The sequence below is a fragment of the Planococcus citri genome, chromosome 1, assembly GCF_950023065.1.
Source record: "Planococcus citri chromosome 1, ihPlaCitr1.1, whole genome shotgun sequence".
Taxonomy (NCBI): Eukaryota; Metazoa; Arthropoda; class Insecta; order Hemiptera; family Pseudococcidae; genus Planococcus; species Planococcus citri.
In genome coordinates this window covers 69185555-69203457 of record NC_088677.1, presented here as the reverse complement: position 1 = coordinate 69203457, position 17903 = coordinate 69185555, and the positions used below count along the sequence as shown (strand labels likewise).

At 36.6% G+C, this 17903-nt stretch overlaps 1 protein-coding gene across 10 annotated transcripts in view; it reads left to right on the top strand.

Annotated features, from left to right (window-relative positions):
• RhoGEF2 (Rho guanine nucleotide exchange factor 2) overlaps positions 1 to 17903 on the top strand; it is a 312288-nt gene that overhangs the window by 288285 nt on the left and 6100 nt on the right. For all 10 annotated transcript variants that reach the window (XM_065350872.1, XM_065351125.1, XM_065350958.1 and 7 more), the window contains 4 exons: positions 6388 to 6537; positions 10511 to 10620; positions 14725 to 14880; positions 15341 to 15514. In XM_065350872.1, the coding sequence (XP_065206944.1) occupies positions 6388 to 6537; positions 10511 to 10620; positions 14725 to 14880; positions 15341 to 15514 (590 nt within the window). The remainder of the gene's footprint in view (positions 1 to 6387; positions 6538 to 10510; positions 10621 to 14724; positions 14881 to 15340; positions 15515 to 17903) is intronic.

Below are 17903 nucleotides of genomic sequence, written 5' to 3'. Positions count from 1 at the left end.
TTGTACTGCTCTTTTTCTGATCAAAGCAATAAGTTTTTGTGACTTTGAGATGAAGAGTCACAATATGGATTTTTCAATTAGAATATTCAAGTTGATGAATTATGAAATGAAATTACGATATTTTGGGACTTTTTTTGTAAATACCTGAAGAAAGTGATTATTTTGCTGTTGTTTTTTTTTTCATTTTTGGCGAATTTTTGTGAATTTTTTGAAGCAGAAAATCAAAATGATGATAAATGTGATGATCATTATGAAATTTTGGGACCCATTTTTTGGTCAGAAGATTTTCCAAAACTTTTCTATTAAAACCAGGAATTTCATATGTTGAACTAAAATTTTGACTTTCTAGAAATTTAGAATTCAAATTATCAAACAAAAAATTGGGATATTTTATGGTCATTATAAAAAAATATTTCACATTTTTTGGCCATAATCATAATGATTCAAAATGAAAGGGGCTCGTGACTTTTTGATCGAAATCAGGAATTGAGTCAAAATGATGACTTTTCTCTTACTAATAATTGAGATGTTTGGTGTTGATGATCATTGGTCATCATAAAACTTGGACTTTTTTTTTAGTGAAGGTAATGATTTTTTATTTCATTTCAATTTTGGCTTTGATTAGAACCTTACGTGACTTTTGATCCAAAGTGAAGAATGTTTCATGTCTTTTTGGTCAAAACCAGACATTTTATAATGTACCTACTTATTCTAATTGTATTTGAAGTGCAAAAAATGTCACGACTTTTCGATCGAAACTCTAACTTTGTGATGTTTTACAAATAATTGTGAATTTTTAAGATAGAAATTGATGGTCATATTGGGACTTTTTTTTGGTCATAAAAATTATGATAAATGACTTTTTGATCAAAGCCAAAAATTTCATTATAAATTTTATGATGTTGGACTGAAATTGTGACCTTTTCAAGATAAAAATCATAATCATGTTATTTTGACGTCATCTGAAGTCGTTAGGACCTTTTTTCGGTCAAAATCAGAATGATTCCAAATAAAGGATTTTTCGTGATTTTTTTCTGAATCGAAACAAGAAGTTTTCTGATGTTGAACAACCTTACTATACTTAGGGGCTTTGGAAATGGGAATCATCGGAATCGTTATGTTTCTCTCATTGTAAAACAATGGGACTTTTTTTGGTCCATAATCAGGGCTATTCAAGGTACGTTTTTTTGGTCAAAAACGTGATGATTGAAGTGAAAGATTTTTCGTGATTTTTTTAAAATCTAGACCAGAAGTTTTCTGATATTAAATCAAGCTTATGACCTTTGGCTTTTGAAATGGGAATCCAAATGCTTATGCTTTAAGGTGATTATGAAACGTCGGTACTTTTTTTGGTCAAAATCAGGAATCAGAATTATGATATTTGATGGTCATCGTAAGACAGCTGACAGTGAGACTTTTTTTTGGTCAAAATCATGATGATGAATTAAATTGAGATTGACTTTTCCATGACTTTTTTCACGAAACTAGAACTACGACTTGACGATTAAAAAATTCAACAGACAATAATTTTTCAAAGGAATTAAAACCATGTGATCCAATTGGTTAAAATCAAGGTTTAACTCGTGATGTGTACCTGTTGATTCTTCTGAACTTTCTCCTCACCACCCCTTCCCAAATTCGAACCAGGAACGTTGTGATTGTTGAATCAGTAATGTTACTTCCCAAATTCGGCTTCTCAAAGGTGATACCTACTTGATTGACGTTTGCAATATTGAAATTTCTTTGATCAAAATCATTGTTTTTTCCAAGATTCAAGCTCTTTATGGCTTGTGATTTTGAATTATGAGTTTCGTGTGAGTTCCACGTATCCAGATCCAGATTACGAGTATCCGAGCATGCAAATGAAATTTTTCAATGTCGTCTCGCGAGCGAATTTGTTTGTAGTATTTCATAAAGACAGACACCTTATTGTGCAACGCTGCTGATCAAATGAATGATGCAGATTTCTAATGGTTTGTTTACCATGGCATCGGTCTACTGCCAGAGCCCGCCGCACTACTCCGCCATCCCTGGAAATGGCGATGAAGATAGAATGAGCGATGAAAGAGTAGTTACAGAACAGCATCACATCACATCGCATTCATAGTCAGTCAGTAGGTATGCCTATCCACGATGTGTATGTGTTGATGAAGAAGGCCTACTGTTGTCGTTCATTAGTCATCCCTGCGAGTGTATAGTACTGTACGCGAGCTGTTCTCTATGTTTGTGATTTTCTTTCTCTTTCTGTTGCGGGTTTTCTGGGCGATGGCTGGCGTTACACGCTGCTGCCCACATCAATCGGCGAGTTGGCAAGCTTAATGAAAGGAGGTGGCGATGTTTGCACGTTCCATTCGGCCGCGATGCGATATAATTACAGTCGTCGTAAATTACTCGTATGTGTACGCGACGCGGGACGCGCGTATTATTGGGCTCGGGCACGACGAAGCGTGTAAAAGTCAGCTTCTACTAATAGATTTTAATGTTTTAACACGGCAGCATGGGCATGGGCCGGCTGCGTCGAGTCTACCAGCACGAGAGAGGAAAAGAGAGAAAAACGAGCGCCAATATTGCGTTTGTTCCTACATATTATTATATCGGTGTTTGTGTGGCGCAAAAAAGAAAAAAAGTTAAATTGCCACTACCTCAGAAGCTTTCGTTCGTATCGAGACGTTTTTTTTTCTCTCTCTCTGGTGCTTTCACGGAGGTGGCTACGATCGAACGAGTATATACGCTTTTTATTGGCAATACTATCGATCGTTGCGATTATATACGAGTATTCGTGTGTTGAAATATTATTGTCGCTGCGATTACGTATAGTTTATCGTACGTTAGTCGAGTCGAGTCGAGTCGTCATCTAGTCTCGCGAGTTCTCGTTGAGTATTCTTGACTGTGGTTAAGTTCAAAGTGGAGCTAGGGTATCGCTGGTGGTACAAGACGCGGTTACATTATCGTGCCTCGACCGGAACGTACGATTTGTGCGATGGATCCGGAGGACGTCGCGTACGAGGCGGAAGCGTCGGCGGCGGTGGCAGCAGTGGCGACCACGATGACCACCAGTCGCCTCAGCAAGTGTTGTGTGTCGGATTGAACTCGATGGTCGGTACGGGCGAAAGTTTAGATGAAGAGGTGCCCGAAGAAACCGTATCGTCGTCGCCGGCGTCAGGCAGGTCAACGTCGCCGCCGGCTTTGCAGGTCGCATCGTTTAAGAATTATTTGTTCAATGTGCCGTCGCAAGCGTTCAGGTATGATTGATGTGAGAATTGGAGAACCATTTTGTGCAATCTGACCCTGATGATTCGAGAAAATGTTTCAAATGTAGGTGGATTCCTCCTCCTTGTCCCTCAAAAAATTAAGTCATAATTCGAAGTCAGCACCGCTGAAAACCAAACAAACCATAGGTCGTCGCATGAATGTCTCAATTTTTTCGAAATTTGAGGGCTCATTGTGGGGTTTAGGGTGCCTGACTGTCTGTACCTAAAAATGAGTAAAAATTCGAAATCAGCGTTATCGAAAACATAACAATCGATATGTCACGCGATTTTCATTTTTTTCAAAATTTGGCCAAAATTCTGGGGGAGGTGCCCATCCCATCAGTCTCAAAGAAAATTCCAAATAACAAAACGTGTTTTGTGACACATCGTTTATTTGTATTTTTGGGGTGCTGAATTTGACCTCTTCCTTCTCTTCCTCCTCCCCCTCCGCTCTCTAGTGCAAATCATGAACAAAACATAGATAACTCTGATTTTTTAATATTTTTCCAGTTTAAGGGCTTATTATGGGGTCCAGGAAGCTCGTATCGAAATATTGAGCCAAAATTCGAAGTCAGCACCGCTGAAAACCAAGCAAACCATAGGTCACATTAAATTTTCAATTTTTTCAAAATTTGAGGGCTCATTGTGGGGTTTCGGGGGTCTGTACCTAAAAACCGAGTCAAAATTCGAAATCAGCGTTATTGAAAACATAACAATCGATATGTCACACAATTTTCAATTTTTTCCAAAATTTGACCAAAATTCTGGGGGAGGTGCCCCCACCCTCATTTCAAAAAGAAAATTCAAAATAACAAAACGTGTTGCGTGACGTATCGTTTGCTTGGGTTTTTGGAGTGCTGAGTTCGAATTTCCAGGTAGTTTTTCGATCAAACCCTTCCTCACCCCCCCCCCCCCACCAATAGATACTTGAATATCTAAATAGTAAAGAAAAAAGGCGCTGAGTTCAAATTTTGAGTTATTTTACCACTCAGTCCCTCCAGGAAGCTCTTACCTAAAAATTAAGTCAAAATTCGAAGTCAGCATCACTGAAAACCAAGCAAACCATAGGTCACATGAAATTTTCAATTTTTTCAAAATTTGAGGGCTCATTGTAAGGTTTTGGGGGTCCGTACGTAAAAACTGAGTCAAAATTTGAAATCAGCGTTATCGACAACATATCAATCGATATGTCACACGATTTTCATTTTTTTTTTCAAAATTTGACCAAAATCCTTGAGGGAGGTGCCCTCGCCCCCAATCTCTAAGAAAATTCAAAATAACAAAACGTCTTGTGTGACATATCGTTTTCTTGGGTTTTTGGGGTGCTGAGTTCGAATTTCTAGTTAGTTTTTCGATTAGACCCCACCTACTCCTTCCATAGGCACTTGGATGTCTAAATTTTGAAAAAAGTATATGTGATGTATAGTTTTGTATGTTTTCGAAGACGCTGAATTTGAAATTTTGAGTTATTTTTTCACTCAGTCCTTCCCCTGGCGTCTAAGCCTCCGTTTCGAGAAAAATATAGAACCACGTGTGACATGTACTTAGTTTTTCACTCTTTTAAATGTGCTTCAGAGTTGAAATTTGTGATTATTTCAAACACGTGACTCGAGTTTCGGGTAAAAATTGAAAACTCTGCGAAGTAAATGTCACCGTGACTTTTCTAATGGTTTCAGGTGATATGTTGCTAAGATGTCATGTGTCCTACGTATCTACAAAGTAATATTTGCACGAATGCTGGAGGTTGCACTGCATCGTCGTCGTATATATTGGGAAAACCGTCTCTACATTCGTTTCCCCCTCCTTCCTCTCACCTCTTATTCAGCACATTTTCTAAACGTCGTCGTCGTCGTAGTCGTAGTCGCGGTATAACGATACTTACGTTCGTAAAAACACATCCGAGCAAGTTTTGCGGAACTTTTGTCGTCGTTGGGTTTGATATTTTGTAGCATTAATGTCGGACGGAATTTCCTTTCGTAGGAAAGATTTAATGAAAAAAGTTTTTTATTCGTTGCGTATACATATAGCTGTTGGCTGAAGCGGTAGCGGGTTGCGCACGTTTTCCGAGAAATTTTCACAATTCTGCTGGTTGGGCGGAATTAGCGAGGTATCAAGTGTTTTGTTTCTTCTACCAGTGCTCTTCTTCTTCGCGTTACTTTTTTGAAGACTGTCTCGGTTGCTTTTTAGTTTGTATTGTTTCAGCTGTTTTTGATACGTAAACGAGAATAATCGAGTGTGCTTTTGTGCATCGAATCGAAATCGTGGTACCGAATTAGGATGAGCATTGTGTGTGTATTTGAAACGAGGTTTGGAAATTTTTTTATCGAGTAGGTGAAGCGAGGACAGGAGAGATGAGCCATTTTATAATGACTTTTCCGAAAGGTTGAAACTGATTTTTCAGATTGGTTGTGTAAAGAACAAGTTGGTGAATGTGGAATTTGATTCAATTCCTTATACATATACGTATAGAGATGGCATTATCACGTAGGTATAGCTGTGTAATCGTCGAGCATTGACACGTGTAAATAAGAGCTATAGAGGATTGCTTGTTGTATACGTATTAGATGCAGAGTGTCGATGATACACGTTTTGTACGTGTTTATTTACGCGTTTAATATGCGCGTATTTCGACTCGACGTCGTAGTAGGTATTATTTTCACGCTCCAGTGATTATTTCCGGCTCATTTATAATGATCGTAGTGTTTAGGTAAACCTTTGAAAGCGTGTTGACGAGTCCTGGCAAGGTGGTGTTGAATTGTGCAGAAAAACACCTGAAAGAGACCTTTTTCGGGGCCGAATCTCGACGATTTATCTACACTATATTACGTGGTACTGATACCTATTCTCCAACTGTATACCTACTCGTACCTATAACCGAGTTTAATTAAGAATTTATTCAAAAAAGGCAACAATAAAGGCGTTAATCAAACTTGTGCGTACAATATTTTACTCGACTCATGTCGTCATCAGCTCCCAGCTCGAGCCTCGGATATTCTTCTGTGGCGTTTTCGCTTTCAAGATGAGGCAGATGAAAAGAGGCCGCAGCTTTACCGCTATAGTACTACATGCTATATGTTTGTACGACGATGTTGTTTTTCCTCCATTAATTTCGGCCAACTTTTGTTTGTGTTTACAGATGGTTTAACCGAATTTCGGAAGCTGCCGACGCTTATAGCAAAGCTAAGGAAAATAAACATAAGAGCAGATCGTCCGACGTATCAAATGTTCCTCTGCATGATCTAGATAGTGAGATCGATCAAGTTAACCAGTTCGCTAAAACCAAAGAGTAAGTTGGATTTTAATATTTTTTATGGTTATTATGAGTGCTGTAAATTGTACCTAGTCTTGTTTTAGTGGATATTTAATTGCGAGATTTGAATATTACCGAGTTGGGTTCACTTTGTCGAAGTATTTGGTGCGGTGGGGATAAATTATTCATAGATGAAATTGGAAAAATGAGTGATTTCCCCCCCCCCCCCCAATTCTCCAAAAATGTCACAAGTTTTTGACTTGAAAATATTGATGGTACATACATTGGAAAGTGAATTAATCTGTCTGTATTTGGTTTAAAAGTTCCGAATTTCTAAAATTCAGTTTCTCCTGATTTACTGTTGAAAATAAAATTTTGTTTCGAACCTTCTGATTGATCTTTTCAGATTGAAAGTCGCAAATTAATCGATTTTTGATCCGGCGATTTGGGCTGAAATTGGTTTTTCTTTTCTCGAACATTTGATCATAATGGCATCAAAAGCCGCTAATAAATCGATTTTTTATCGCGATGGTCTGTTCCTGAGGCTAAAACTTGTTTTTCATTTCGATCATGATTGATCATGTGAGACTAAGAATCGTAAGTACATAACTCGATTTTTGAGTTTGAAAGATCGATTTTTGATCCAAAAGTTTGGGATGAATTGTCAAATCATAGGTGATGAATCAAAAATCACATATAAATCGATTTTCGACCATGATCGATTTTTCAATCCAGAAGTCTATATTCAAGGGGAAAATTTATTTTTCATTTTGAACGTGATTAATCATGATGGGATCCGAAAATCGCAAATAAATCGATTTTTGAAGTTCGATTAATCGATTATTTTTGAGGTTCAGTTTGATCGATTTTTGATCATGAACGATTTTTTGATCCAGAAGTCTATTTTCAAGGGAGAAATTCATTTTTCATTTTGATCAAGATTGATCATTAACATATGAGATGGAAAATCGCAAATGAATTGATTTTTGAGGTTCGATTAATCGATTTTCGATTATGTTCGATTTTTGAACCAGAAGTCAATTTTAAGGATAAAATTTATTTTCAATTTTGAGTATGGATTGATTACTATGGGGATCGAAAATCGCTAATAAATCGATTTTTGGGTTTGATTAATCGATTTTTTTATCTGACAGTTTGGGCTGAATTGATTAATTTTTCATTTACGAACATAATCTACGTATCCTATATTGGATCAAAAATTTCAAATAAATCGATTTTTGAGATTCGATTAATCGATTTTTGATCATGTTTGATTTTTAATTTAGAAGTCCGTTTTTAAAGGTGAAATTAATTTTTCATTTTCAGCATGAATAATCATCAAGTATCGGGGTCGAAAATCGCAAATAAATCGATTTTTTGGTTTGATTAATCGATTTTTTTATTTAAAAGTTTAGGCTGAATTGATTACGAACATGATCAATAATCTGGCATTTATTGGATAAAAAATGGTAAATAAATCAATTTTTGAAGAACCTGACGATTAATCGATTTTTGATTATGATTGATTTTTGATCCAGAAGATTAATTTTTAGGGTAAAATTTGTTTTTCATTTTGAGCATGATTAATTATTATGGGATCAAAAAACGCCAATATATCGATTTTCGAGGTTCGATTAATCGATTTTTGATCATGTTCGATTTTTAATCCGGAAATGTATTTTCACAGCTAAGACTGATTTTTCTTTTCGATCATGATTCGTGATATGGGATCAAAAATCACTAATGAATTGATTTTTTGGGTTCGATCAATCAATTTTCGACCATGACCGATTTTTGATCCGGAATGCCAATTTTTAAAGTAAAATTTAATTTTTAATTTTGAGCATCATTAATCATTATGGGATTAAAAATCGCAAATAAATCGATTTTCGAGGTTCGATTAATCGATTTTCGATCATGTTCGATTGTCGGTCCTGAAGCGCATTTTCACAGCTAAGATTGATTTTTCTTTTCGAACATGATTAGTGATACGGGATCGAAAATCGCTAATGAATCGATTTTTGGGTTCAATTAATCAATTTTCAATCATGATCGATTTTTGCTGGGAAGATTTAGCCGAAGAAGTTGAATTAAAAAGTTGATGCTCGAATTCAGCTTCTTTTTGACCTTGTAACAATTTGATATTTGGAAATTGGAATATTTTATTTTTTGAATTCGACTCCTCAATGCATTCTCCAGTCGATCACTGAGAAGCCTTAGAGTGATGGATAAAAGAAATGAAGAAATATTCTCGTTGAAGGGGGAGAGGGAAATTTTAAAATGGCACGCATTTTTCTTTCATTACGAAATGTTAAACTTTTACCTTGAAGGTTTAGTTTTGAGATTAAATTTTAAAAATATGTACTGATTTTAATCTCTAATCTATTTTTTTCAAAAATTCAACCAACAGATTTGATTTAAGTTGAACTAGTCTAGAGACTCAAAGTTGGGCCATTTCGTTAAAAAAAAAAGTTGAATTCGTTGAAATTATGGGTCCCTTCTCTCCTCCTCTGATTTTGTGAACTACCTCGGGAAATGATACGTGTTTCTTTATGAAAAATTATTGAAGTGAATCAATAAAAAAAATTGCTTCTATCCTCTCCCATTTTCATAAAATTCAAAAAAAAAACTATATTTTCAAAAGTGTGTGACGAATGCCAAAATATTCATGATGTAGAAAATTTCCCTCCATCCTTTGCGTTTCCAGACGTACAAATCCTCTAAAAATTCGATAATATTTGTGGTTCATTGCCCCTTCAAATTTTTGGCTAAACAATTATTGAAAAACTTATCCGAGGATTTCGAGGCAACTTGTATATGTAGTTTTAGAATAATACTCGATAGTCGATACATTCAAATCTCGCAGCTGAAGGTCCACTTATGAGACTACTCTGCACTTTCAACAATTAGTGAATTACTTAGGCAGGTACCTACTTGTAATCTACATACCTACACCAAATACCTAGAAACCAGGGCTGCTTGTGCACTTAGCTAGCTTATTCTTCTGCAAAGGGTGAAAAAGTGTACAGGTCAGGTGAGCAGGAAAGAACGATAAAAAGGCCTCAGCTGCGTAGGATGTTCTTATACTCGTAGAGCCGGGTTCTCCGAACAGTTGCAGCCGCTGTCGTAGCTGGTACCGCTTTTTAAACTGTGAAAATCGTATAAATGTTTGAAACGACTCGACTCGAGGAGGAAGCTTATAAAACTTTATCATTCGGCGAACGCCGAACGGAACGAACGCTCGGGATAACGGGGCCGTAAAATTTTTTTTGCAAACGACGTGATTTTAATCCAGCCTTGGGCACGGTGCGGTATCGACTTGGGTATGCTGAGAGTTTAGTTATTAGCTCAAGGTCCATGTCTTGTGTGTCGGCCTGCGAGAAAGAGAGCTTGGCTGGCACGCAGAGAAATGGAAAGCGCGTATAGAGGAGAGAATAGGGGGTGAAAGAGGCGAACGTCGTCGTCGTCGTTTCGCGTGGAAATCGACGACGACGACGACGACGTCCTCGTCGTCGTTATCGAAATTAATTAAAAGCTCGCAGAATGAACGCCGGCTCAGCGTGGCGGATGCTGCACGACGTTTGAGCTTTTTCTATTCGCGCGCAAATTCGAATAATTACAAATTGTAAGCATAGGTCGAGTGCCGAGTGCAGGGAAAAGGACAGTGCGAGTGGACGGCGAAGTGTCGCGTCGGGGTAAATAGACAAGATACGTTTGTGCTTTGGAACCCTTTTCAAAGAAGCGATGTCAACTTACAATGGTTGGTTGTTTTGGTCGTCGTCGTGTCACTGATTCGGGCTCGTAACTCGATTTCGATTGTACTATAACTGTATGTTCGACTATACAAAGTACAAACCCTGTGTATCTGCGGTTGTTTGTATGTAGTTGTGACAGCCAGAGTTTTTGGACGTTAGGTTGGTGTTTCTAGGTACCTATAATATGGTGTATTTTTGTGGAAAATAAATAAACGTTGGATCGTGTGTAAATTGAAAATTTTGTTCTTTTACAGGAACGAACATGGCGGCGTATCGGATACCGCAAATTTACCTCCGAGTATAAATGCTCCTAGTTCTCAAGATGATTCCGGTCATGGTAACGATGCCGCTGCTAGAAAATCAGGTAAACCATTGCGATTTTTATTGCGGTACGATGTGCTCTCACTAGAGGAGTGATTCGGATCATTGAAGGTGGAGATGAGTGGTTTTTGTGTGATTTGAGGGAATTTAGTGGCATACGGCGGAGAGTGTTCTGTTATGTTTGAAAGACGTGTTCCAAAGTTCCAACCCTGAATATGCCGTGTTCGTAGGATTTTAACCATTTTGTGAATTTTAGAGTCCTTTATACTTACATTAATTTGACCAAAAATAGGCGAAATATTTCATCTTGATGCCTCTTCAACTGTTTTCTGGGCCCAGTTTATAGATATTGAAAAAAATTATCAAAGGAGTAGGAATGCTGGACTCCTTCACCGTTCCACTCACTCTCACACGTCCTGGAATAGGAAATTTTGGGCAAAAGGTTGGATCTTTGGATAGTAAGTTGTTTGAGAAACGACACTGGATCAATTTATACGTTGCCCCAACTTGTCAAATCAACTGCAAAATTAATTGATTATCAAAGTCACTCTTCCTGAACTTCAAATTATTGATTAGCCAACAAATTCAACATTGGAGAACTTCAACATTGCATAAACAGTGATGTTGATACCGCTAATTTCTGTATTGGTATTCAGGGCACATGGATACCCAAAAGTATCAATTATCCAATATTGATATTTATTGATATCTATCTACTGCAAAATTAATACTTTTGAATCAAGCAATCAACAGAAAGTTGATCTATACAATATAAATCTATATTATATGTTGTGAATTTCCATTAACAAATATCTCATTCAGAAAGAAAGGGGAGGGGAATTCAATAAAATTGTGAGCTGAATCCAGGCTTGTTAACCAGTTTTTAACCGAAAAAAAATTGAACTTGATCAAAATTTTTTTTTTTTTTTGAAATATCACTAACCATAACCTTGACCAATTTTCTGAAATCAATATGAACCGTAACTGTAACCATAACTGAAAAATTTTCAAAAAAAAAAAACGGTTAGAAATCAAAAAAAATTGAAAAGTGCTGTTTTTTTTATTTCTTTCTATCTATGGTTTTTTCAATGTGATTTGTAGTGATTTGAAATTTTAATCAAAAAAATGATCAAAAGATGAAATAAAAAAACATGAATAGAAAGTTCAAAAAATTTGAAACCATATGCAGTTGCATCATACTCTTTAGTCATTGAACTATTAAGGCTCGACCTTGAATGATATATTAATGATCATCGTCATTGAGTCATATAACTGCTGGAGGTGGTATCACGTACAAATCAACGCATACCCTTATGCCAAATTGGGTATTTGGGCTAACATCCTTTATGTTGGCGTTGCCTCGATCGCGTTGATGATGTATCTCATGGAAATTTATTTTTGAGCTTCCACTAGTAGTTTCCCACTTGCTTACTAGTGACATCTACACAAGCACCTTGGAGCTAGCTGGGTAGTTTAGAGACCCTAAGCTCCTCAGTGTTGACCTCTATAGATGCTCAAACCAGTTTCAGCTTTTTGATTCTGCTAACAGATGGCGTGCATGATCTGTTAGCTTGGCTAATAACTGGTAGTCCCCCAGTACTTGGCGTGTAATGTTGATAATTACATGTAAGATTTTTAATTACACACACAAGCTTACCTTTGTAGGTGGGTTTGAACCCAGGTACCTCGTGAACATGAGATGATAAATAATTGTTTCTTGAAAAAATTGTTGAATTTTGAATTTAAATGTACTAGTCTACCAGTTTTTCAATTTTCAAACTTCAAAATTTCAAGCTCAGAGAAAAGTCTTGAAAATTTTCAAATTTTAACTGCTATTTTATCCATTAACCAAAATTTTAACCTCAACTGGAAAAATTACCACAAAAAACTGCCACTTTAACCTTGACCATTAACCAAAAAAAATGATCATCAATAACCATAACCTGAACCTAAACCTTAACTTTAAAAAATGAATAACCTTAGCCGTAACCTTAACCTAAATTTTGAATTTCTTGTTAAATTTTTAACCATAACCTTACCGGGAAGTATTTGTTTTTCGGTTAACAAGCCTGGCTGAATGATTGAACAAATGAGCTATTGCAATTATCAGCTTATTATTGTGTTATCGCGATACTAACAACTTGCGGTCTTTTCCACAAGAATCACTAACATGAATGCGAAAAATCAGACACTGCATTTATGTTAAAACAGTGGGTGGAGCTTACTTCCAAAAGTCTACAACCTCCCTCCAGTTTTTAACGTAAATGTCTTGTTGCACAATAGCAATCCTTGCAGAAAAGATTGCAAGTTGTTAGTATCATGATATCACGATAATCGTGAAAATTGGGGAAAATTAATCGATTAGCTATCAGTAATATTGGCAGCATCCCTGGCATGCATTGTATGCAAAGTGAATAAGAATTACAATCAATAATATCAGTGGCATCCCTGGCATGCATTGTATGCAAAGTGAATAAGAATTACGATCAGTAATATCGGCAGCATCCCTTGCATGCATTGTATGCAAAGTGAATAAGAATTACGCTATGCACAAAGTGCTTGAATATGCTCAAATAGAAGCCTACATCATAGGAGAAGTTATTTTGGTGAACATTTATGGACCTATCCCAGCCCTGAAAAATAAAATACATCCTTGTTGCAGAAGATATGTTTTCAGGTCTAGTGTGGTCTATCTTTTAGCTTAGTATTTACTGAGGAAAAAGTTTCACTACTCCAAATACCTATCAATACATACTATTACTAGATAAATATTATATATCGATAAAATATTGGAATTTTCTTTTTTGCTCTATGAGTACCCATTGAAAAAAAAATTGCAAAAATGTCGACATCACTATGCGATTATTAATGCATAAGTAATATCGACTGGACTATCATGTTTCATGTTTGACTGTGGAAATTTCACAAACTTCATCATTATTGAATTTCTGAACATAACTTCTTGATTTCAATTGAAGCACGTACAACATTAACATTAATGGACAATTCGATGATCAACATCAAAACTTCATGAAAACTTCAAAACTGGTTTTGAAATTGAGTGTATATCAATTTGCAAATTGACAGGAAGATCAACCTTTCAACTTCTTGATCTTTGAAATTGATTGAACATGAAATTCAACATTGATTTGAGATTAAGATTTAACATTAACAAACTTCAACGTTGACCAAATCTCAACTGTAACAATGAGTAGGAATTTCGATATTGATCGACTTCAGCTCCAACATTTTCCAAACTTCAGTGTTGTTCGAGCTTCGATGTTAATTCGACTTCTGAACATCAACTTCGAAATTATTGAAACTTCAAATTTGCTTGGGTATGAACTTTTATAATATTGATTGATCTTCAAAAGAATAACTTCAAAACTTCCATTGATCAACTTCAACATTGATTGCATTTTTGAGCATCAAGCATCAACCCCAACTTCACTTCGAGCTCAACAGCAACATGACATTTTAAAAGATGGTTCCTTCGAAATAGATAACTCTTGACAATTTCACCCCTTTAAGTTCTCAAAATCGACAAACCAAATTGCACTCAAGTATGTGATTCAGATAGCTGAATTTTCTGGGCACCCTATTTGCAGCTATTAACAGAACACTCGGTATGTTGAGGTGTGAAAAAAAAAACCACACAGCTGCAGAGCAAAGCTGAAACGACTACGAGATAGGAAGACCAAAATAAGTACGATAGCTAGGCAAGCAGCAAGAAGAGTGTATTTGCATTGGTGTGAGTGGGAGAGCATACCGCGAGCGCAGATTATATTCGTAAGCGAACTTGTTCGCATAATGTATCTAGTGGTTATGAAAAGCAACAGCAAAGTACACAGTATAATACCTTAAAAGAGCGAGAACGAGAGACCATCGGCGAGGTCTAGCAGCAAGAGGGAGATGGAGAGAAAAGATAATTCGATGTAAGAGAAAAGCTCCAACAAAGGGGTTCGGTATACGTAGTACGAAGGATAAAACGAGATAGAGAGCGAGAGATGTAAAGATCCGAAGACCTCGGTAGAGTAAAAGGTATATAAACGAGAGCGAGTGAGGCAGAGGTGGGAGGTGGCGCGAGCTGCGGCCACAGCCGAGGAGTCCGAATAAATGGAAATTTATGTGTACGTTTGTAATTTAGGTACGAGCGGCGGAGGCATTAGCCCGGGTCAACGGAGAAAAGGCGCTGTTAACGCTGAACGTAAACGACTTCCGGAGAATTTGTTAATCGAACCTTCGCAAGTTTCGGTATTCGAGCGAACCGTACATACAGCCGAAGCGGTACTCACTCCTTTGGGTAAGTTTTACTTTATCATTTTCTGTATATTTTTTTTGTTCGCTCTCTTTCTTGATTTTTTTTTTTACCAACGCGTCGCGTCGTCGGCAAACATGGTGGATTTCCATCCCTTTGTGCGAGTTGCTTTCTCAGTGGGGGCTTGTTGCGGCTTAAGAGATGAAGAGAAAATTATTACCGAGGTATTTGATCCGAAGACCTTATTACTTATACTCGGGGTTTGAACGAGAGAACGTGACAGCTCTATCGTTAAAATCGAATCGGACGCTGGATCAGGAGCCTGATATCGTGTGCAGGAAAGAAGCTGTTACGGATTTAGCGAGAGATGATACGAGTACGAGATGATGCCGATGCCGGGGCTGCGGTGCTACTTTTTTACTCTTCGTATTCGCGTGGAGCTTATTGAAAGAGATTTTTTTCTCATTCTGTATGTTTTTTTCTTCTTTTTTGTTCCCGTTTGCAGAAAGACTACGTAGAAAAGATGAACTGATAAGAGAAGCGCTACAAGAGAAGCAGAAATTAGTTGCCGATATATTGCACGTGCCAAAAGACGAATTCGAAACCATATCCGATCTAGCCACTGAACCAGCGTTCAACAAAGAAGCTTCCGAATTGGTTTTGGCAGCCGTCAATCAAGGTAAGTTTGAGCGAATGGCTCTCATCTTAGTTGTATTTTGTAGTGTATTTTTTTACCTGTATGGAAACGAAGAATTGACGATGGATGTGTTCGGAATTGCGTTGAAATGTAATTATTGGGCATTCGTTTTATCGAATTGGTAAATTGGCAAAAAATGATGATTCGAATTGAAAAATATCCTGCAGAATTTCGATGTTGTTTGAACAGTCAAATTGACATTGATTTGACTTGACTTGACTTCAACGTTGACAGGACAGTAACATTGCCTTATTTGGTCTTTAAATTCAGGTACTTATTGAATGTCAACGCTTTTCATAAATTTCCGCCAATTTTCATGAAAAAGTTATTTATTTTTAGTCATTTTCAAAGATTTAAATGCATTTTCACATTTTATTTTTTTTGCATATTTTCTGCTATTTTTGAATACAAATACAGTAAAAGCAGCTTAAAATGTTATAACGTTTGTCCCAGCTCAATTTAATGACATAATAGCGAATTATCTATTATATGTACACAAACCAATTGAAAAAAAGTGAATTATTTGTCAAAAATTTTTACATTGTTTATTTGGACATACGGGGTGCTCAGAAATATTGTGAACCCCTAAAAAAGTTTTCTGCTAAATATTTTGGTTGGTCGCAGTGAATGATGATAATGATAGCGCATGATTGATTGTTGGACTGGAAAGATAACATTCCACCAATCATATGCATCTATTTCACGTTGCCAACCTATATTTTTAATGAAAAACTTTCTTTGGGGTTCACAATATTTCTGGGCACCCTGTAGTTCACTTAAGGTATCTACTTCTGAGAAGTGTGTTGATATCAAAGCTGTGGATCCAAACTGATTTTGGGATTGGGTTTTGGTTTCTGTATCAAAATTTATTCATTTTAAGATTGGATTTGTTTTAGTTTTGTTTTTCTAAATTTTTATTTCAGTTTCTGTAAAAAGATAATTTTATCAAAATCAAATCTGGGAAAAAATCAAAAATTTGAAATCCTGTTCTGTATCAGGTCTATTAGGTACTTTGGTACTCTCATTTTTCCAAGGTTTCCCCATAATATCTTCCACTTAAAGTTATCAAAGGCTTTTTCATAATCGATGAAGCAGAGGTAGATGGTTTTGTTGAATTCTTGAGCCTTTTCAATTATCTGACAAATGTTGAGGATTTGTTCTGTCGTTCTTCTTCCTGGAACAGAACCTGCTTGTTCTGGAGTTATTTGAGGAAGTATAAATGACTTGATGCGTTTGTGTATGATGCTTAGGAGTACCTTGCTGGCATGAGATATCAGGGGAGATTGTTCTGTAGTTGGAACATTTGAGTTGTGACCCTTTTTTGTGTGCAGAGGTACTTGTATGTATATGGATGTGGTCCAGTTTTGTGGCTATTTACATTCTCTCCATATTTTGTTACATATGTGGTGTAATATTGTGGTACTCTCATTGGTTGCTGCTGTTATCATCTCTGCAACTACACCATCTGCTCCCACTGATTTGTTTTTCCTCAGCTTTTTTATGGCTACCTCTACTTCTGCTCTCGGTATATCCGGCTCATCATCATCAGGGGGTTCTGTGGCATATGGTTCATCTTCTAGTGTGTAATCTGACATCAGCTTTTCATAGTATTTCTGCCATCTCTGCTTTACCTCTTCTTTATTTGCCAGCACAGCTCCCTCTTCATTTTTTAAAGGGAGTGGTCATGCTTCAAACGCGAGTGTGATAATTTTGATTTTCTGGAACATATCTCTAGTTTCATTTTTGTTCTCATGTTGTTCAATTTCGGCGCATATTTTGTTGATGTATTTGTTCCTGTCTTCTCTGCCTCTTCTCCTAACCTCTCTGTTCTTCCTCTCATATTGCAACTGCTTTCCCGCCTTTCCAAGCTCTGCCTTCAGCGCTTTTCTTTCCTGTTTTACTTTCCATGTTTCATCTGTAATCCATTCCTGTTTTGTCCTGGCTGGTTTTTTGACCTTCTGAGCTGCTTCATTCAGACTTGTCTCTCATTTTGACCCATAGTGTTTCAGCGTCGTTGCGTCTTATTTCATTTGAATCAGCTAGGCTTTTCAGGTTTTTCCTAGTTGCTCTTCTAAAGGTCGCATTGTTGCCTAGGTACCATCTGTTTGTCACCTGATCTGGACCGAACAATTTTAATAACATAAAGCGATTGATAACATTAACTGTTATAATAATAATGAGCTGCTTTTACTGTATTATCAATATTTATTTTTTGTCATTTTCAGCAGTTTCAATGCTTCTTTGAGTGATTTTCCATAATTTTACAGTTACACCTTTTTTTATACATTTGCCTTCAATTTCACAAACAATTTCACTTTTACTTCATTTTGATAGATATTTTTTGTGTGTTTTCAATTATCATGCATTTCTG